This window comes from Strongylocentrotus purpuratus, unplaced genomic scaffold, assembly GCF_000002235.5.
Source record: "Strongylocentrotus purpuratus isolate Spur 01 unplaced genomic scaffold, Spur_5.0 spur5_scaffold_8, whole genome shotgun sequence".
NCBI lineage: Eukaryota > Metazoa > Echinodermata > Echinoidea > Camarodonta > Strongylocentrotidae > Strongylocentrotus > Strongylocentrotus purpuratus.
The window spans coordinates 13,638,161-13,660,697 of record NW_022145614.1 but is presented as its reverse complement, the minus strand read 5'-3'; the positions used below and the strand labels follow the sequence as shown (position 1 = coordinate 13,660,697).

Here is a 22,537-nt window from a genome sequence, read left to right as displayed (position 1 = left end):
GTACAACAGAATATTATGTACATGTAAATTATGGCTGGTTCAACACGCCTGAGGTGATATTGATCACGATATAATAGCACTCACATCAGGCATGAATATTTCTTTTCATTTTATCTTCCACAGAGAGAGGCATCTGCTTGTTTGTACATTGTGGCAATGATATAGGCATTTCATTCTTCACTTCAGTATTATGTAGTCATCATACATGTACATGTACATGTAGTTGATACACAAGCTTTGTTAATTGTTATGATAACAAATTATCATGTGCTGTGTACGTTTACTTTAGGGGTTCCTGGGTTTTTATCATTTCTATTCCTATTCCTAATTTGCAAATATTGAGACCAACAATTACATGTACACTTGTACAGTACACTGTACATACCCCCACCATACAGGTCTGTATGCTATGGGTATGCACTGATGCCTTTAATACTGCCCTTTTATCATAGAAAATGTGGTGGGTACAATTATTAATACAAATTTAAAGAGACATTTATACACAATGTACATGTACATGCATATTCTTCTTAAATGTCATCACTAGATCAACTGTATACAATTTTTTGTTGTGCTTTTGTGTGAATGTACAACTGTTGTACATGTGTAGTAATAAATTAAGATACTTAATAATACTTAATACTTAATGCCTGTACTTATTGTACCCCTGTAGACAAGTACATATACACATGTACTGTACATGTAGGCTACGATTACGATGTGTGTTAAATTGTATGATGGGAATAGAATGACCTCCCACCAAAGGAGATGCGCATGTTGCAAACTTGTCAATCTATGGAATGCAGCACTTGTTTTATGTGGCTTGATAGGAATCTAGTGATAACAGGATCTAATTTCATTGTAGATGCTCTCTTTCACAAGATGGTGGTCACCAAACTTGAACTACAGGCCTCTCCTATAACGATACCCCAAGTATCAATTGCAAGTCCAACATACATGTATAATGTAAAACCAAATTAAAAAAAACATGTTTAGTGTCCTACCTTTTTGAAAAATAGGAAGGAGGCCTTTTTTTTCTCCTTTTTTTCTCAAAATGGCAGCTCGGTATATATTTTCCCTGACAGTCAGGCTATTTTTCAAGATGGCCGCTGGCATTTTTTTATTTAAAAAAAAATAAATAAAAAATCAGAAATTAATCATTTTAGCAGTGTGTTTTTCATGTTTAAAAAATAAATAAATAAATTAAAAATTAAAAAAATAAACATATTTAAAAAAGAGAAGAAAAAAAAAGGAGGCGGCCCCCACAGGAAACGGGCGGGAACGCTAAACATGTATTTTTTTTTTAATGGCCTAATTGGTTGAAGATGGCATTTCTTTTTTTTCCTCACGTATTCTAGTGTTCTGACAGAAGAGCAGGCATTTATTGAGCATAAATAAACATGTATGTACTTGTAAGTATATTTCATTCATTCATCCTGGATAAAACCTTGTTTAACCTTGTTTTGGTATTTAATCCACAAGTCGTAGAATCTTTTTAAGTCCACGTACAGTGTACATGTACATTTATACAACAGCATTCACATCAACATCTGGGTCTATTGGCAATACAGATGTAGTCTAAAATTAATTAACTCAGTGGATGCCTGCTTCAAAGTTCTATTTTAAAGTGAAAGTACATTGTGGTTTTAAATGTCAGTGATCCCAGTCCCCAGCTCTTCGTCTGCCATAGCTCCACCCTAACATTTCCTACCGTCTAGAATACTGTAGGCCCGTCTTCATCAGCTCGAAGTTGCAATTAGCGGGATATTTGGTAGAGATAATCATCCCAAGATATCTTGGGCTAGTTTACAAAATATCCTGCTATTTGTCTGTTGCGTCCTCACCAGCCAGAAGACTTGCACTATGCGCGAACGCTGAGCAAAATATCTTGAGCTAATTTCTTGAGCTCGAGTTTCAAGTTTCGAGGTCAAGTCTCGAGCTGATGAAGAAGCGATTTGTAACTTTGGGATTGTTTCCCAAATCAGAAATAGCTGGCTATTTGGCAATCTCGTGCTGATGAGGACAGGCCTAATGTGATCCGTTGGACAGGATGACTCAACGTTGCATTGATTTGATAAGGTTTGGGACGGGAGCAGGGTTGCCAATCAACAACATTACATTGATGTGAGCAACATGATGAAGTCACTTCTAAAGATTCATGTTGTAGACAAGACTAGATTTAACTTGGGGGGGGGGGGGGAGAGGGTTGAATTAAAAAAATCTGTTGACCAAATTTGCTCCAGACAGCAAGACTTATACCAACACCCTTGTTTCTTGAATGAAACAATTTTCTCCCCCGAAAAAGAAGAATAAACACTATGTACATAAACTGTCATCTGTAATCAATGTATTGGCATTTCTTTTTGCAGTGTTTCTATAAAGTGCCATAAGAACAACACCCAGAAGATTTAATAAAATTCTTCCCCAAAAATGTATGATATTTTAATGGAAAAATAAATGAAATGGAAGAAAAAAATGAATGAAATGATTATTTTTGCATAACTTGCAAATGTACATGTACATGTATGTATGTGATTGTAAATTACAATGTAATGTACATTGTAACATTTTGTACATTGTAAAAAAATCCTAACCTACTGGATCATCTGGAAGCAAGTTACCTCAATGACATTTTATGTTAAATAAAGATGTCTACCTCGTGCACCAAACATCCAGTTAAAGACATGAGGGCCTCCCCTCGAAATTCGCCACCTTTATGTGACCAAGCGAGAGCTGCACTGTTACGGAGTAATGTCCCTGCTCGCATTCTTGACATGTGTTAACATACTGAGAGGTACATTGGAAACAGAAGGGGCCCATCTCCAGGGTCGATGTTAATACTACAGTATACATGTACCGGTACACCATTTCTTGACACGTACTGCACATGTAGTCAGTGCGTCCCAGAAAAAACGAAACTGAGAATTATCGATGTTTTATCATAACTTAATCAAATTTAAAATTAATAAATGACACATATTTGGAAAGCTTATATGTAGATTCTCCTCTTTCATTTGATGCAACTCAAATAATACATATTTCACGCATAAGTGATTAAAATGAATTTGAAGAGAGGAAACCAAAAAGTCATTTGGCGGACGGTATCTGAGTTTCAAGGGGAAAATCACATTTTTAGAAGGTTGAGTTTCTGCCCTCTCATATGACACCTCAATCAGGAAAAATGAGCAAGGAATGACAAACTTCTGTTTGTTTGAAGTAGTGCTTGCATTTCCATAATTTTATCAAATGAATTCGTTTTCACTGGGTGCCTGCCGTAGCAACACACTGAGTTGACAAAAGACTTAACTCCATTTCATTGACAATCAGCCGTAGACGAAAGACTCCATGCATGGCTGATTGTCAACGAAACAGAGTTAAGTCTGTTGTCAATTATGCATGTTGCTATTGCAACAGTGTTTCGTTTTTTCTGGGACGCACTGTATAGAGAGATACATTTGAAATAAAATCGCGGACTTGAAACACCAATATAAAGTACATAAATTGTACATCACAGAAAGGTGTTGCCACTAGGGTTATATTTGAAAATGTGTTTTAAACGAGCAAAAAGGTACATTCATGCAGCCTAATGGATGTAAAGAGGCTCTTTGTAAAAGACTACGTACATGTATGTATATCGTAGGGCATATTCTGAGGCATGTGTGTTATCGTTGGCTTGATAGTAACAGGTACTTTGTCATTATCAATCACTAGCTCACCGACAGCTTCATTGGCAGGGGAGTGCTGGTAGACTAATTGATTGCTATATTTGACATTTACACATACATGTACATGTAGCTATTGTATTAGACTGAATAGAAACAGACTGATGCAATGTACAGGTGCATTCTAATTTCAAAGATCATTCAAGCTTTAGCTATAAATGTACATTGAACATGCAGCCTAGGTGCCAAGTAAAATCATTGGCCAGTAAACTAATGAAGGCATAATTACGTGTAGTACTGATTTTAGACCTGGTCAATCTCTTTCTAGTAAGGCAAAGTTAATTCACTGATTTATGAAGTGCCATACATGTACATGTTGACATACAGTGTAACCTGCACTGTATTTAACTTGTAAAATTACCATTATATAGTCATCAAGAAAACGGTTCCTGTACCTGAAATCTGTGTTTTCATTAATTGTAACAAAACCATAATCCATCATGAAGTACATGTACAGGGTACATAAGAAATACTGCATAAGGTACATGTCATGTACATGTAGGTTTTTCACAACTCCTATACATTACTTCTAAAGACCTACACTGTACACATTACAAGTTACATGTACAATGCTTTCAAACCTGTCAGACAAAAAAAATCATCCATAACAAAACAGGACAAAGATCCAGCTTTGTCATCTCACTTGAAATAGCAAAAGGTTGATTGGGCGATAATATTTAACCAGTCAGCGCCAGTTTCTCTCCACATGCTAAGTAAACACACCGAAGCGCCTCTGCAAACATTATACACACTACACGTACTGTACATGTAAACACAACGAGCTTGCAACATAACAAGCAGAATGACGATGTTATTGTGCGTAGAAATGAATTTTGATATGTATTATGCACTCGAGTATTACATTTTGAGGCAATCTTTGTCCGTGTATGCTTTCTGTAAATTGCAGATAGAGATCTGCATTATAATGTCAATGTCATTGCAAATTAAATCGAATTTAAATAAAGGTTTAATCCATGTGTAATTCATTTTTAATGTACATTACAGTACATACATGTAATCAACTTCATGTTTCATACTTATTGACAGTTTTGCATTCGTTCGCAAGTCTTTCACGTTTGATTTACTCCTAGATGATCTTACCATACCAGAGAGTAATTGTGACAAATTGCTTGATTGTGTCGATTCTGCCATCTGTTCACTGTTCAGGTTCTTGTTGGTAGGAATAGTGAGTGACATGTACATATACATGTACACCAAATGGAGGCCTACATATGCAGCACATACTCTACTACATATGACATTTTGTGTTTGGGGTATAACCGGGCCCTGTAAGCACATACAATGTACTATTCATGTACATGTACAGTATGCATGATTTTTTGATTTTGTATCACTTTATTATCAATCTATTCTTCAATAAAGGAACATGGTATAAACATAAAAGAATTGCACAGCCACAGACATATAATAAGAGTAGTCCAGGTCATGGCTCATAACTGCCAGGGAAAAAATTAATATTTATTTTTCGGGAGCTACTTTTCAAGCTTGCCCGCATGAATATAACATTCTTAAACTTGTTTTGCATTGAACTCTATGCAAATTTATGGGGGCTCTTTTCTGATTTTCAGGGGCTCTTTTGGGCATTTCGGGGGCTAATTCGCCCTGAGCCCCCGTGTATTTTTTTCACTGATAACTGCCAAAGCAGGGCATACAATACAAAACATATAAGACATAAAGATGTTATAAAACATGATTGCCGAGATCTTTAACAGTAGTTGTGTTCATGTCAAATTGTTTCGTTTCAGATTAAGAAAAATACACAATTTATAATTCACTTTACTCAATTAATGTATACAAATGCTTAATCGTTTTGGAGGAATAGAGGGCTCACGTAGGATATAAATAATATTATGTGCATTGTGCACCTGTGTATTTCTTTGAACATGTTTAATACCACTACACTACAGGTACATGTGTATTTTAAGTCAACCAATATTTGTAGTACCCTGTTACTGCACATGTACTGTTATTCTCAAGTCTTCAGGATAACGCTCATCATACAGTGTACAGCAAGGCATTGATCTACATTTGCCACCCCATACCCAGGAGAGAAATGGGGACCTGGTAGGATGACAAAAGCCTTTTGTACACTGTGTACCTCTTGCAAGTGTGAAATATTAAAGGGTGTCTTCTAGTACAGTAAACCAGTCCTATCAATCATCAAAAAATGAAATAAGCACCCAAGACAACTAACTGTACAGTACATGTACACATGCATGAGCCATCCAAATGGTAAGATTAAGAGCATACAGGGGAAATTTGCCATCCTTATCGCATCTAAAATCTGGGTTAATACAAGTTCAACTATTTTCAAGAAAATATGTATAGAACTTACCAGGATCAGAAGTATTTGTGATCTGCACATTTAGTATTTCCTGGGGATTGGTACTATAGGCTTCATAATCCACACTTTGTAAAAGTGTTACATCTCCAGACATCTCATCAATGGAGAACTTGTCGTTGACGGGAGTCCCCATGGCGTAGCGCAGATCAGCACCTGTTTCTGTGATCGTGTGGACAACAGTGTCCATTGCTGTCGACTCTGTAAGATTGACAGACTCTCCAGGAAGGACGTCTCGCCGGACACGGACCATCTTCACAGGTTCATTGGGAGGATACATTATATCATCCTCGAACGGACGAAAATTGTCGGGCAATGGACGAACGATGATGGTTACCTCTGCAGGAAGAGACATGAGGGGTGGGTTCCCATGGAGATCTTGAGCTGAAGCTTTAATTTCCATATGAAATTGTGAGGTTGTCTCACTATCCACAGGAACAGTGGTGAAGATCTGAACTCTGCCTTCAGGATTGACTTGAAGCCTGAAATTAGCACTGTCCTCTCCAGCCAGCTGGTATGATACAGGCTTTGTTGAAGCTATCTGGAGATCATCCAGACCCATTACTTCCTGGCTTGCTTCGTGGCTCTCAAAGACGTATCCTCTGTACGACTTTTTTGAAAATTCAAGAGAAGAGTCCTCGACATGTAAATTTAAGAGATCGTCCCATGACTGACCTCGAAGTGTGTGTCTCACTTTGAGAGCAATGTCACTGTTGGCCAGGTGCTCGAGGGAGTTCTTGATTTCCAAAGCACCATTTTCAGCTATCTGGAACAGATTGTGAACATCCGAGTCTGAAAGAAGTTCTGAAAACTGCCCACTTTTCTTTACTTCAGTCACTTTAAATCCTGGCAAGGCATTGGAAGGCACATTGATTCGAGGCAAAGCGAGGCCGAGTGTTAGTTGTAGTGTGGCTAATATATATATTACAGATAAACACAAATTATGTGTCCTGTTCCACCTCAGATTTACAGCCATCGTTTCCTTTAATATTTTACTTATTTCAGAAGAAATTGCCTGAAGCTTTTCTTAACTTAGAACTTAGAAGATTTAGTGATGACAAAAATTGCACAATGGTTGTTCTACATGGTATATTATCACAGTTGGTAGTTGCTTCCTCTTGATCTCTCCTGCAAGTAAGAAAAAATGAAGGAAAAAATGGAGGAATGGTTAATCACACTCAGCAATGAGCATATTTTCAATTACCTCTTCAAATTCAAAAAACTAAATATTCATTTTGAAATGTCAAAATAAGGTTAATAGACATTTAATAAAATCAAGTGCAGTTTAATCATTGCATATATATACACTGTATATCTGACATTTTATCCATACATGTACATTACAGTGTACAGTGTACTTTTCCTTTCAGCCCATTGTCATGAAAGGGAAGTTATACTTTTAAAATGAACGAAAACTGGAAGATCAATGTCCAAAGGGCTTGCATAATAGGTATTTATTGCAATCTATAAAATGATTTCTACAGTACATTATGTTGTATTATACATTTAGTGAAAATAGCAACAAAAAATTACTACTTTACCAACATAAGGTTTCACAAAATGTCTAAAAATCATCCAGGTCTATTAAAAAAAAATGAAAACAAAACAAAACAACATCTCTACATGTCATTTCATCATAATCTTTTGTGATGGCACTACATTTACATTCTCTCTCTCCAAAAAGACAACAATGTGGATTGCTTATCAATCTACATGTAACATTTCATACTTTCTTTTATTCAAGAATCTCAACTAACCACAGGTCTTAACCAAAATGATTATTATTTCACAAACCCTTACATTTCATATTTTGGAGAATAGTAGACCAATGAAAATGATGAGAATTTATTTCTATAATTTAATTGAGCAATGATTCCTTCTGAAGTTCTGATCAATTTTCTTATAACTTGAATGTAAAAAAAATTAAGCCACGGACATCAATACCGCTAGACCAACTAGCGGTGGGTACAGTGTAGTACATGTACTGTACAAATACATGTACCGAGTCTGACAATGGCAACTAGAAACAAAGAATCTCTGTACATGTATGATGTACAGGGTGTACATGTAAATAATCAATAGTTTTGGATCATGATCACTCAACACTTATGGGACCAAACCTTTGTGGGACTGTGTTGCAAATTCACTCAGCACTAGCAACAGTGCACTGCACTACTTTAAAAGAAAACACGAAATCTTCATTTATATTTTAGGGACGCAAAGTCATGCGAAAAACAAGTAGAAAACTAAGGAGAAAAGTCTGATTTAGGCCTACACTGTTTAAAGTGTAAGTAAAGTAAAGTTGCTTAATCACTAGACCAAATTTTCTGTCTCTTTCGTTTGTTAGCCTTTGATTTGGGTAGGGTCGGAGCCGACCCGACCCTACCCAAATCAGAGGCTAACGAACGAAAGAAACAGAAAATTTGGTCTAGACCCTACTTAATCACAAGCCTCGAAAGACGAAACAAAATCTTCAACATCAAAATTCACATTCACAACACAAACAAATTAGTTCTTCCTGAAACTAGTAGTAGTAGTAGTGAGACAATATGAGATTAACAGTCAGCAGTCTTACAGTAGGCCTAGATATATACTTAGTTTTATGAGAACCACCCTTTTTGCTAATGCCAATGTCATCATCATGGCAAAGGCAAATTCAAACTCAAGTCAAAGACAACTTCAAATCAGTTTGTTTTGAGTTTGACTGTGTCATTCAATAGCACAAGCTCATACGTCACAAGTCTAGCTTAATTATGGAGTAGGCCTAAGTACCGTAGATCTAGACAGAAATAACCGTCTGGTATAAGGCATTCTTTAATAAGAACTGACATTTGTTCGGCCTTCCTACATGTCCTACGATGCAGCAAGCTACAGTACTACTGTCAGTAGTACAGGGCCTGGGCCAGGATGCGGCGACGGATCGAGAAGCTAAGGCGTACGTAGGGCCAGGAATACGAGTGCCACTTGGGTGGTGATCAACAGTTGCGGATGTTCTCCCTTATTACCATCTCCATTGATTCATCAACACTAAATAAAATATACATAATAATATTATTGACGATTATGTAATTGGTGGTGTTTGAGAAATCTTACCAATTAGCAGTTATCTCGTTTTAGGAAGATGTATTCTGTAGCTGTACTTTCCTCAAATCGCGTTTGACTTGAATATTATGTGTGTACTGTGCGTGCGGGCCATAAATGCGACGAGCGTGCGCGTCCGCGACCGCATATCAAATTCCGAAGTAAAAAGTCACACAACGGTTAATTCAATAGATTGTTTTGCCGTTCCAATCATTCTTTTTACACCCTTTTGATTCAAACTGATGTAAACGTATCTACGCTTGATTGCGTTTTTATTTCAATCATGATAATTTTTTCAATACGCTATTATATTACATTACAAATTAGTACCCTGCATTATGTAAAGGTAGAGATTGTACAAATACAATTATATAAATCTTTACCTCTTGCAAGGGTGCAAGTTGCATAAAGTGAATGCTTATTCATTATTGACAGTTTGCGGGGGGGGGGGGGGGTATCTAATCGAAATAGAAGAGTCTTTTGTTTTACCCTAGCTATAATACCGGTAGCCAACTACATGTATCCATAACCATAGAGGACAGGCAAGAAGAAAGCTAACTAATGTGTTACAAGACATAATCAAAACTTCAGAGAGACAATTTATCCATCGGTTGTGTCGACGATATGAGTTCGGGAGGGATTACCCGACAGCGATGACCTCATAACTCACTCACCTGTGAATGATGGGCGGGGCCATGTGCCGAATATGGTTATTCGTAGCGATAAGAACTGAGATCAAAGTGTAATACCGGAAGTATGCCGCTTCCGAAGCTAAGAGGCCTCCTCGTCTTCAACTTGAATTCAAGCTTTATATTAATTAGTGGACTTTTGATCCTATCAATCTCTTCTTTGCGTTATTTATTTCTCGTTCTCTCTTCTCCCTTTTCTCCTTTATCTCCCACCTCCATGCTTCAAAATGTTTTTTTTTTTGATGAAGCATATACATCGTAGCAACGTATCAGAACAATTACCCCCTGGAAAATTACCCCCAGAAATGACCCCCGGAAAACTACCCCACAGGGCCCGAGGACATAAATATTACCCCCCCCCCCCTGCCCACCGAGGACAATTACCACCCACCCCTGAAAATTACAATCTAGGACAATATTACACTCCCCCCTCCCTCCCCCGCCAGGACAACCAATGACAACCACCCCGAGGAAAATTGCCCCCCCCCCCCCTCCCGAAAATTACCCCCTGTTCATTTAAGAGGAAGTCCACCCTGATAATAATTTGGTTTTAATAAAAGAAGATTTTTTTTTCGGGGGGTAATTGTCCATGGGGGTAATTGTCCTCGGGGGTAATTTTCGGGGGGTTAATTGTTCTCGGGTACCTCTTGGGTGGTTGTCCTGGGGGGGGGGGGGGAGGGGGTAATTTTCCTGGGGGTAATTGTCCTAGAACCTATATTCATGTATAAGCGACCCATATCATATTTGAAGATTTATATTACAATTAACGACGAGTTCCTTTTAAAAAAATAAATCTTGGCCTTATCAAACATGCACAGGAAGAAAATAGAAAAGCGAAAATAAATGAGAGTTTTTAAGAAATGAGCGTTCTTTAATTAAGGTATGGTGCACAATAATCGCTTTGCTCCATCGCGAGTATTCTAATTACTGCATCATTATTTTTCGTTCCCTATCAGTCTAATCTAAATGCTAGATCAATATGCGCATTTGTGTATATTGCACCAATCCTCTATAACAAGCTGCCAAGTGACATGATAACAAGCTTTTTATTCACTCAGACTTACTACTGCTATTAGGCCATTAGTGCCTTTTTGAAAATCAGGAAGGAAGAGGCCCTTTTTTTCCGCTCGGTACATTTTCCCTCACAGTCGGGCTATTTTTGAAAATGGCCGCCAGCATCTTTTTAAAGTATTTATCAGAAATCGATAATTTTAGCAGTATGTTTTTCATGTTTTTATTCTTTATTTTTTAATATTTGTTAATTGAAAAAAATTAAAAAAGAGATAAGAAAAAAAAGGAGACGGCCCCCAAAATGAAGCGGGCGGGGACACTAAACATGATTTTTTTTTTAATGGCCTTATTTTGTTAAATCCTGGTGAGAGATTTGTGTATTTTGTTTTGTATATGCCTAGCTAAGTTGTTATATAAACTGATACAAGTGCGCTTTATAAGTAATTATTATTATTTATTATCTGTATGTGCATGAATAGGGGTATCCCCGCTGTTCTCTGCTAGACAAGATACTGTTTTGTGGAATTTGGGTCTTTGATAAATTGCAGCAAAACAACAGTGTCAGTGAGGGTAACAGAGTAACAGGTGCAGATAACAAGTACAGTCACTCTCACCTCATAGCCATTAGCAACTGGTAAGTAGCACATTATCTACCGCCATCTCTTGGTGGAAAACAAAACATAACATGTCCACCAGGCGTTGTGGCGTTGTGGCGTGCCACAACTAGGCGTTGTGGCGTGCGCCTGTAATCCAGCTAAAAAGTGGAAGTTACAAACTGATTCAGCCGAGGACGCAGGTTCGAAACTGAGTCACGTCTTTCGGATGGTGACGTTTAAAGGTCGGTCCCAGACGTAAATAATCATATCTGATTGATACACGTCTGTAAAAACCCAATACACACACACACACACACCACCATCTAAATCTTGTGTTTTTTATGATCCCAAAGTCATGAATAAGTTACCATCTAGAATCATAGGCTCTATTTCCAAATGTGTCATAAAATGTGTAGTGACCGCCCCCCCCCCCTTTGTTTTAAATAAATTTGTTCTGTCGGAAAATTTGAATTTACTTTTTTAAAGAGATATCAGCAAGTTAAAAAAAGAAAAAGCCATTTTCGCTTGTTGGAAATGTTAATAGGCCATGGTTTCATTCCCATTCTAGATTTTATGCAATTTGCAGCAAACGTATTCTTTGTAACAATGTTTAGCTAATAATATATCTGGTGAATCTGTTTTATTTCTTCTTATCAATATTCTCCCTTGTTTTGATATATATACCCTTTCATTTTTCGTTTTTCGCTTTCTTTACCACCCGTGCGATCGATCTTTTTGTCTTTCATCTCTCGTTATATCCTTCATTCATCCCTTGCTCTCTCTGACCCGTATTCTCAAGTCTGGTTTAGTTAAACCCGGGTTTAAAGTTAACCCCCCCCCCCCCCCGACTTCAGAATACGGGCCTTTCTCTCCCTTCCTTTATTATCTCCCTTTCTCTGTTCTGTTATCTCTTACTCTCTCCTCCTTAACCCTTTATCACCTGCCTTTATTTATATATTTTGTATCCCTCCTTCCCATTACTTTAGGTTTATATCGCCCTCTCCACTTTAATCTCTCTACCCGCTTCTCTCCCTCACACCCTGTCTCTCTCTCTCACTTCATCTCTCCCCTCTTACTATATCCCTCGTTATCTCTATCTCCCTCTTCCTCTCTTTACATTCTCACTAGAATTCTTTGATCTTTTTAACCCAAGCTCAGTTAAATAGCAATGACTTTAAATCTGGGCAATACAATTTGGAATAATGCTGTCATAATAAAGCTCACAGCATAAGGTACTAACAGAAAGAATTAAACTATGAATCTGAAAAGAAGGCATTAAAAGAGGGAAAATATAACTGAGGGACCACATGATGTCGTATATCTCATGAAAAATACCCAAAACACACCAAAATAAAACGCTGCTGCTAACTAAAATGGTACAAGCATAGTGTGCATCATATTTCAATATATTATTAAGTGTAAAAGAGAAGCATTAGGGGCCGTTGTTGCGCATTATTTTTAAACCCGACTGGTCATTCATTTACATGTGAAACGGTCTTTATTTTTCCACAGTTGCTCTAGGGAGGCAATTTACCACACCATACATGAAAAAGAGACCTTAAAAAGACCCCTAATTTTTTTCTTCCGTATCTTGTAATAAACAGAAGAGTGATAGGGGCCATTGGAGCAAATATATCCTTTGTTTTTACCCCACTGGCCTTTCATTTACATGTCAAATTTGTCTTTATTTTTGCAATGGGTCTTAGAAGCAGTTTATCAAATCATATGTGAACACCGCTTTAAACGTTCCCCATAGCTCAATGATTCATCAAGGCATATACATGTAATACAGAATCCAAAACATTATAAACTTCTTATTGATATGATCTATTTGCAAATGAAAAATTATCTGCCCACTTTTTGTTTCACGGCATGTCATAGCAAACATTATAGGCTACGGAGAAAAGATGACTTGTATCACAAAATGGACCAATAGGAATCGAATGCTATCTTTTCAAAGAACATATCTATTTTCGGTTAGAAAAAAAATGCTGGAACGGCTGCGAAGCTCTACTAGTATGCATACATCTTTAGGTACACATGACTCTCTGTTTGTGTGTGTGTGTGAGCTTGGGTGTGTGGATGAGGGTGTTGGGAGTATGTTTAACGGGGGAGGGAATGGGAGAATAGACAAAAAAAAATCCTCAAGTATACTTTAATATTCTTGATCATATATATGAAAATGTTTTCTAAACAGTTTATGAAAATGTACTTTCATTTACTTGTTATTATTGCAATTTATGTTTTATCCAAAATATCAATATACATACAATGAATCAAGTTTTGATGTGTATAATATGTATTTGATTTGAGGGAAAATAATACAAATATCTTTAAAAAAAAAAAAAAAAAATACTCCAACACACACTATAAATGGTCTCATACACAACTTTATTCAAATATTGTCAGACAACTGAAGCACATCACAAATCAATTTAATTTCCTTTGTTAGACTTAGGAAAATGGCCACACTACTGACAATAGTGTCTTCACAGCGAGAGTCCCTTAAAGATTGCATGCATGGGTCAGTTTCAACATTGTTTCATCACAGGTAAGAAGTTCTGATTGTAATGCCCCAGAAGTTTTTAAAGCCATCCCATCTATGAGTAAGCCGATACAAACTTCAGATAGACGTAAGCTGTACGTTCGATTCAGCAATGTTTTGGAGAGGTTAGACTTCACTGTCGAGTCCCAGAGAAATTCATATGTTAACATTTGCCCTCCATGTCCAAATCTCTTTGGGAAAGTTCTGGGTCTGGGATGTTAACTCTCGATAGCTATTTAGTCTCCTATGTACAGAGTGTCATTCCGAGGGGATAAAATGATGAATATGGTTGATATTACTACAGAGATATTTTCCTGGCTGTGAACTGGTGTTGATACGGCTCCAAATTGAATCTGGTGGTAGGGGAGGGGGGGGGGGGGGGGTTCAAGGTATTCACGCAATATTGAATATTCCCCCTTGCCAAAGACATCACAATATTTTTTTTAGAGCATTCGAAATATGGATGCAAATATTCCATCCTAGAAGGACAAAATACAAGTACCTTACTCTATTTAAAAGAATCAGACTTTGGGTACTGACTTCTCCCTTTAAACACTTCTTTCGTGGAAACCAAATTAATGTCAACCTTTGACCTTCTCCAAGTCATTGCTAATATTTGAATTGATCTATCTATATTCTATACATATCAAATACACTGTGACTCATTTATCCGACTTCTCCTCTTCCGTCTTGCCCTGTTCCAGTTGTTCGGGTGCTGGCTCCCGGTGATTGGGGAACGATTCCCAGGGGCTAGACAGGTCAAACTTGCGGAACTCCTGGGTCATCTCAAGAGGCTCGGCAACAACTCGCTTAAGCTCGTCGTCATAACGAACCTGGTATATGAAAGACAAAATTTGGTTACAAGTTTATTGCACATAATAATAATGATATTCAGCTTTTATATAGTGCTTAATACATCTCGGACGTCTCTAAGCACTTTACAGATATACTATTACCCCGGTCATTGGATTCAGTGATTGCCCGCAAACACTGTGTGCACAATCTCCACTCCCTGGGGAGCATTCCAGCCAGGCATGACTTTACGCTCAAAAACTGTTTGACCAACAATGAAGGCCGCATCCTACCGGGTACCCATTTTAACACCTGGGTGGAGAGTAGCAAGTGTAGGTTAATATCTTGCGAAAGGATATTAGTGCTGTGTCAGGATTTGAACCCTCTACCTTCGCATCTCCGGTCAAGGGTCTTAAACCACTCGACCACGACACTTCCATATACAACAATGTCTTCTTTGTTCTTATTTCCTTATAATGTAGTTTGTCAGAACAAAGAAACTCAGTAAAAAAAAGTTAATTCATCTATATAGCCAAGGAGATACTCTATCAAGTCATTAGCGCAACATGCATATCATTCTCACCTGAGAATCAATTTATCAGTAACTTACAACATACATACCGTAGTGAAACTTATAAAGTTGTCCTAATTGTCTTATACAAATTCACATTCAATCAAAAAGCAAACTAGACAACCACACTCAAGTCAAATTTGTGCATCAAATTGCATTAGCTTTTAAAGATCCTATGCCATGAAAATACAACTTTATATCAATGAAAAGCGGAATGAATGTAGAACATAAATATTAAGGAATTAACAATTTTTCACTTTCAGTATTGCACAAAACCTTCAAATTACGGGTCAATAGGGGTCAAATTTGCCAAAGTTAAAGTGACTTCATGTGGACCCGATCGGCTAGCGTATTAAAGATATAGACCAATAGTGGTAAAATTACGGTTCAAGGGTTTTGGGTGCAAAATATCCATTCAATATTGTTTAAATATTGCCTTCAGAGGTTTAGATGGCAATACTTCACCTAACTTTGTAAAATAGCAGAAATATATGCCCAAATGTTCAATGTTGAAGTGCATTCGCGATATCTATCCAGGCCGGATTGATATGATAATTTACCAAATATATCAATTAGTAGGCGGTTTCCCCGCAAAATTTGTATTATCACGTATTAGTCAAAACATATTCTTTTACATGATTGGTAATAAGAGCTTCCATTTCGTTTTTTGAGAGGGGGGGGGGGGCATTTCCAAAACTGGTCTATACCTTTAAGCTGCGGCAATAAGCAGTGCTTAATTAAAGAAGAGTCATTGTGAATATTTTAAAGATGGAACAGATTTTTCCGAAAAGGATCTGGCAATTCTTACTTTGTCAACTAATTTCATTTCTTACCCACTCCCCCCCCCCCCCCCTAACACTTCTCAGTAGACATCAGTAGGTCTGTGATACCTTACCTCTACAAAACCACTGAGAGGGAAATCTTTCCGGAGTGGATGACCCTCAAAGCCATAGTCGGTTAGGATTCTCCTCAGATCTGGATGGTTAGCAAAGAATACGCCATACATGTCCCATACCTGAAGAAAAGGTTCAGTTCAATCTTTATTTCATGCTCAATAAAAAATAACATAAGGTACATAAAATATGTACACAACAGAATTATACAAATAGATATCAATACAGATCAATTAGAACAAAAACAAATTATGAGAATGAGGGGTCTACAAAAACGAGCAAATAGCCTTATAGTATGTTGACCCCAAAATGAACAAAACATACATGATTATAAAAACAAATACAACAAAGAAATTAACATGCAATATATACCATTTCACAATATGAATACAAATTCAAAAGATGGGATATATATTGGCGTTAAAAAGAATTAAGTGATGGGCTGAATCTTAGTGCAGGAGGGACATCGTTCCATAGAGAAGGACCTTTAACAAATATTGAGTTATGGGAAATCAAAGTTCTGACTCGAGGTAAATGATAATTATATCAAACAAAACTCTTTATTAGATGGATGGCAGCACTGTGGTACATTGGTGAATGCTCTTTGTACATGTGAAAGTTGTGAAAGACGTCAATGTCCTGGATTTCGAACCTTGGCCCTGTGTTTACAAAATCTGTGGGCAAGGCGTCTCTCTCAACGATTGCCTCTCTCCACCCAGGTGTATTTCATGGACACTTGGTATTGCCGGGCTAATAACAATTGCAGGGCCCTCTGGAAGAGCATATTCATTGCAATGATGCTTCCCTGGCTACACAAGACATCTTATTATATTATAGAATGGATATTCGAGAACACTATCATGGAGGAAAACCATTGAATTGGGGTTTATTTCATTTCACTAGTGAGACAAAGTGCTGTAATGTAATTTTTTTATGATAATTCAACAATTTAGAAAGTGTAATATTCTGAAGAAATTTCCTTAGACGAATCTATGAATCTTAGGCTATCATTTGCAAGAGAGAAGTCACCTCAAATCAATTAGTCAGAATCAAGATACAAGTATTGATGAACTGTTGAGTTAACACAAAATAACAAATGAATAATTCATTTCTGACAAAGAAGAATTTCTTCAAAAGGTTATTTCATTACATTCAAATAAATCAATGATGGACAAAACTTCAATAACCTCCATTTTGAGTGATATTTGATTAGTAGGTATTCATTATAACATGTCAGAGAACATGAAAAGGTCAGACAGATAGACAAAATATACATGTACATGTTATCTTACTTCACAAAAGTTGTATCATTACATCATCATCACCTTCAAGAAAGGTAACATTTGAAGTCAATAGTTCCAAACACTCCTCAATGAAAAAAGTTTGACCTTTGACCTACCTCTCTCTCCAGCCAATCAGCTGCCTTGAAGACAGGTACAAGCGAGTCCACGGCACTCAGTTCATCTGTATAGGTCTTGATACGAATGCGCTCATTGTATCGCAGGGATAGCAGGTTGTAGACCAGCTGTGGAATATTGAGGAGAATATCAAACACGTTGTAGAAAAATTAGATATGATATATTACTAGTACTCAGTCTCCACTAATTACTTTATAAATGAAAAAATTAGTCCTCATTAGTATTACATGACCCATTCCTAAAATTTTATTTCCAATTGACAGTAAACTACACTTTAACTTATTGTTGCACACATGCAGCTGAAATAACCACTACTGGAATTGATATTTTTTGTAACATGTCATTTCAGTGTTAACTAATTTCAGACTATACATACCAGTATTACATTTATCTGACATATATGTAAATTTGATATCTTACAAAACAGGTACTATTTTCATATGCAGTTATGGGTAACTTAAGATACAATAAGGAAACATGTACAAACAAAACGATTAAAATAAATATTTGAAAGATGAAAGTTTTATGAAATAATTATCATTTGGGGTCATCTCTTATTTTCTAATACCATAGAACAAATTTCTCACGTTTCATGTTATGATTTTTTACACATAAAAAAAAAGGATCTCTAATTTTGATATCAGCAAACATAATATACTGATGCTGTGTCTCCTCTGCAATCCAATATTTGCTCAGGCACCAGTTGCTATCGGCTGCATTTGTTTTTTCTTCAAAGATAGGGTTAGAGTTGAGACTCGGTTTCACATTCGGTTTGTATTCAGAGTTTTGTGTTGAAGTTGGGTAGAGCTGAAGGGATTTCGTTAGTCAGAGAATATGATCATGGAACAATTGTTGGTGGAGTATGAGTTGTAGATGCAGTTTAACCCAACGGAAAGTCCACCTTGATATTTTAAGGTGGTTTTAAAGTAGAACAATGAGAGAGAGAGAGAGAGAGAATGAGAGAGACAGAGAGAGAGAGAGAGAGAGAGAGAGAAAGAGATCAGTCAATTTTTGAGAACATTTGAGAAACAATACCATAAAGTTTTTAATTCTTCAATGTTGTAATAAAATTCCAATCGAATACACCATGGCAATTCTGTGACACCCGATTCGTATTACCTCAAACCGTTGAGACCTGGTGGGCACATCGACGGCTGTGATGTCAATGAGAGACTTGAACTGTGCATTGTGGTGGTCCCTGAGGAATGTGATGACTGGGATGATGCCTTCGGGATGGATCATCACCTCCAGCTCGTTACCGTAGGTCACCTGTACCTCCTGGACGTACTTCGGGAGGCAGTCGGCCACGTAATTGCCAAACTCTACCAGTCGTCCCTTCTGGAGTTCATCGCGAGGTCGCACTATGGCTGCAGAGATCAAGTGTACATGTACATGGCATGTAACTAAAAACACCCTTTTCAAGATTGGATATACATGTAATTAAAGGTACTATGTCCCTTTAGCAGGCCCAAAAATGAAAAGGTTAAATTCCAAAGGCATTTGAAAGACAATACTAATTTAGAACTTCCCTAAAAAAAAAAGAGGACTTGAAAATGTCTTTAAGTAAGAAAATAATGACTATTAGTTGTCAAATCGACTTAGGAGCTATAGAGCCAGTAAGTAATTGTCTGATTTTTCAGATCATTGTACCGAACGGTCGTACGTTTTATGCTGCGCAAAGATTCAATCAGTTTAATTTTGGCCATTACAAGAAGTGGTTTATTGATGTTGACAAATGCTCATGTACCCTTTACAGCTCATTTTATGTATATTATTACCAAAGATGAAAAAAGCCAGTCAGTCACCCAATAGTGTCTGAGGTTCGTACGAACGATAATTTTGTACGAATCTCCGTTTTTCCATTGTCTTCCCGAATTTCCATTGTCTGAAAATCGTTCGTACAGCGTTCGTAGCCGTTCGTAATGGCATATGGGACCCAGGCTTAAGGTAGCAATTAAGTTTCAAAACAACAAATGAATGACATCTGTCTTACAAATTCATGGAAAATGGATACAGCAGGCCTATAATTTGTTCTAACCGGGTTGGACTAGCTTGGTCAGGGAGAAAGACCTGCAGGTTAGAGCTTATTAAGTTAGCCGCTTCCATACCCAGGAAACAAGTTGACATAGCCATTATAAAAAATCAATCGTTTCTCTTTTATATTTGAATATACTGTTTTATCTTAAGCAGGGCTCCCACTTAGCCAAGTTGGAACCTCGAGTTGTGGCGAGTTGGCGCGATCTTATGGCAAGCCGTTTTATTATTAATTGATATCAATAAATCAATTCTTGTTATCAAGAAATAATTTTATGTTGTAAAGCAATGGTAATTCTTGATATCAAGAATTCGATTTCGTGATATCAGGAATTCGATTTTGTGATATCAAGAAATATGTTTTAATGATAAAACTGCTTGCCATAAGATCACGCCAGCTCGCTACAACTCGAAGCTCCAACTCGGCTAAGTGGGAGCCCTGCTTTAGGGTATGTTGCCAAATGAATAATAACTCAATAAATGTTTTGTTCTCTTCTGTATACGTACATAGCTGTAATATTAAGCGAGATATATCTTTATATTCTCATTGGTGTCAAATCTAGAAGGCCTGACACAAGTCAAAGAGATCTGACTTGTTTCACATAATTAATTAATGTAAATGTATCGAATACTGTAACTAATGAAGATCCAACCCACTTTTCATACGGAATTTGTACTGTTAAATGAAACAGATTCCCATAACACTCAAAAATTTCATATTGACTGAACTTGGAAGCCTTTTGGATATTTCATACCTATCTCATAATGAGTACTCTGAGAGAAGAATTGATATTTTGCTTTCCTTAATTCTATTACTTTACCAAATTTACAATTTTAGAGTCTCACAATAGGATTTAATTTCACATTAACCTACTATTGTTAATTGGCGATTTTGTAAACTAAATATAATACTTACGTTGGTTGGTACTGGAACATAATGTCCGTGCACTGTTCTGGCACAGTAACTTCCCTGCAGCAAAAAAAATAAAATAAATAAAAGACAAGTCTTTTTAATGACAATTAGCATAGTAATTCTACTATCTGAAACAATTTTACTTCATATTTCTTGTTCAAGAATATATGGGAACCCACCTGCGCATGCGCAGATCATTACTTTCCGCAACTTTACGTAGTGCAAAACACTAGGATTTCTTTGCGCAGAATCCATTGAAACCTCCGCAATCGGACTTTATTCAATTTAAATTTTGGACATACTATGGTTGATTGGACCCCGGTTTTCATTCCTACCCGTCACTTTTGTAGTTGTAAATCATCTTGGTGGGATTTTTTTATCCCATTTCTCGCCATGGAACAACATGGTTTTGACGCTATCGTGAAGGAAAAGTGGCAGAAACAGCAGGGCCGTAAGGACAGCGATGCTAGCCGAACGGGCAAGGCCAAGCCAAGCTAGGCGACGCCTGAAAAAAATAAAAGCAGAAGGCAGAGCCAAGCTGTACCACTAAAACTCAGAGTAAGGCTCAAACTAGCTCGGGGATGGGGGGAGATTCTCAAATCACGACTTAAGAAATTGGAAGCCATGTTCTCTCCAGGGAAAAAACACATGGGGGCTCGGGGCGAATTAGCCCCCGAAATGCTCCAAAGAGCCCCCAAATTTTGCATAGAGTTCAATGCAAAACAAATTAAAGAGTGTTATTTTCATCAGTAGGGGCGCTGGTCCGAGAATAAGGATCGTCTTCATAAACGAGGATCGTCTTCTTTAACACTGACCGATGCGTCCTCAAAAATAAGGACCGTCTGCATTTTTGCAGACGTTTCATATTTTTGATCGGCGCATTGGCGATGCAAAAAACAGATTCTGCAATGATTTTCTTGATGCAATTTACATTGACTTTGTACAGAGACCTTCACATTATGAGCAATAAATCCTTGGGAAGACGGACAACCCATAAAAGTAGACGGACAACTAGGGTTATTTTCCCCCAGGGAATCCATTTTTGGCATCGTCAGCGGGCCGTTCTGTAACATGAAACCCCCAGAGCGCCGATGAAAAAAAACGTCCTCGAAAATGCAGACGACCCTTATTTTTGAGGACACATTTTGTCTTCGTTTATGAGGATATCCTTGTTTATGAGGACGATCCTCATTCTCGGACCAGCGCCCCTACTGTTCATGCAAGCAAGCTTGAAAAGTAGCCCCCAAAATTTGTTAAGTAATTTTTTCCCTTGGCCTAGTTCTCTCGAGTTGTAGACGTGCTCCCGGGGACTGCTATTAGCAGCCACAGCACTGATACCATTATTGAGGAGTCAATTTGTACCCGATGTGACCGAGTCTCAACCACGTGCTGGTCGGCCGAAGCAGTGTTTTTCATCGGGAGTGGTGGGCGGAAAAATACTCCAAAAAAGATAAGAAAATTGACATGAAACAGGTAACAAACAAACATATCAACTTTTAAATCATGATCTTTATTTGGTCATTTGATAAATATTTACTTCATTTTGCCGGAGTTGCGGGTCAAAGTTTGGATAGACTTCTGAACTAGCGCCGATTGTGGTATTGGCCTCCCTATCAAAAGAGACAACACACAAAACCCTATGCGTGGGATAGGCGTATAGACTCTAGGTAAACTTAAGTTTGACTTTCATAATCACACGAACATGCAAACGTTATGAGGTATATAAATTATACATTGTCCATATTGAATATTCTGAGATTGCTACCACACCAAACATTGTAGCAAATAGTACTGCTTACCGTGAGAAACACTCAAATTTCTCAAGGAACTTGCGCACCTCGACAGAAGAGAAGCCATTACGAAAGCAAGTCGTCCTAAATCAGTTCGTCCAGGCCAGGCTAGGCATTGAT

General features: G+C 37.4%; 2 protein-coding genes across 3 annotated transcripts in view; both read right to left on the bottom strand.

Annotated features, from left to right (window-relative positions):
* LOC105442843 (neural-cadherin-like) overlaps positions 1-9,302 on the bottom strand; it is a 72,551-nt gene extending 63,249 nt beyond the window's left edge. For both annotated transcript variants that reach the window (XM_030975151.1, XM_030975152.1), the window contains exons 1-2: positions 9,178-9,302; positions 6,079-7,212 (exon numbers count right to left, since the gene is read on the bottom strand). In XM_030975151.1, the coding sequence (XP_030831011.1) occupies positions 6,079-7,060 (982 nt within the window). In that variant the 5' untranslated portion in view covers positions 7,061-7,212; positions 9,178-9,302. The remainder of the gene's footprint in view (positions 1-6,078; positions 7,213-9,177) is intronic.
* A 4,533-nt stretch (positions 9,303-13,835) lies between these two features.
* Positions 13,836-22,537, bottom strand: LOC591737 (NADH dehydrogenase [ubiquinone] iron-sulfur protein 3, mitochondrial). The gene is made up of 6 exons (XM_791289.5): positions 22,427-22,537; positions 20,631-20,684; positions 18,800-19,047; positions 17,662-17,787; positions 16,265-16,384; positions 13,836-14,839 (listed from the first exon to the last, which is right to left on the bottom strand). The coding sequence occupies exons 1-6, from the start codon at positions 22,482-22,484 to the stop codon at positions 14,669-14,671; spliced, it is 777 nt and encodes a 258-aa protein (XP_796382.3). The 5' UTR covers positions 22,485-22,537; the 3' UTR covers positions 13,836-14,668.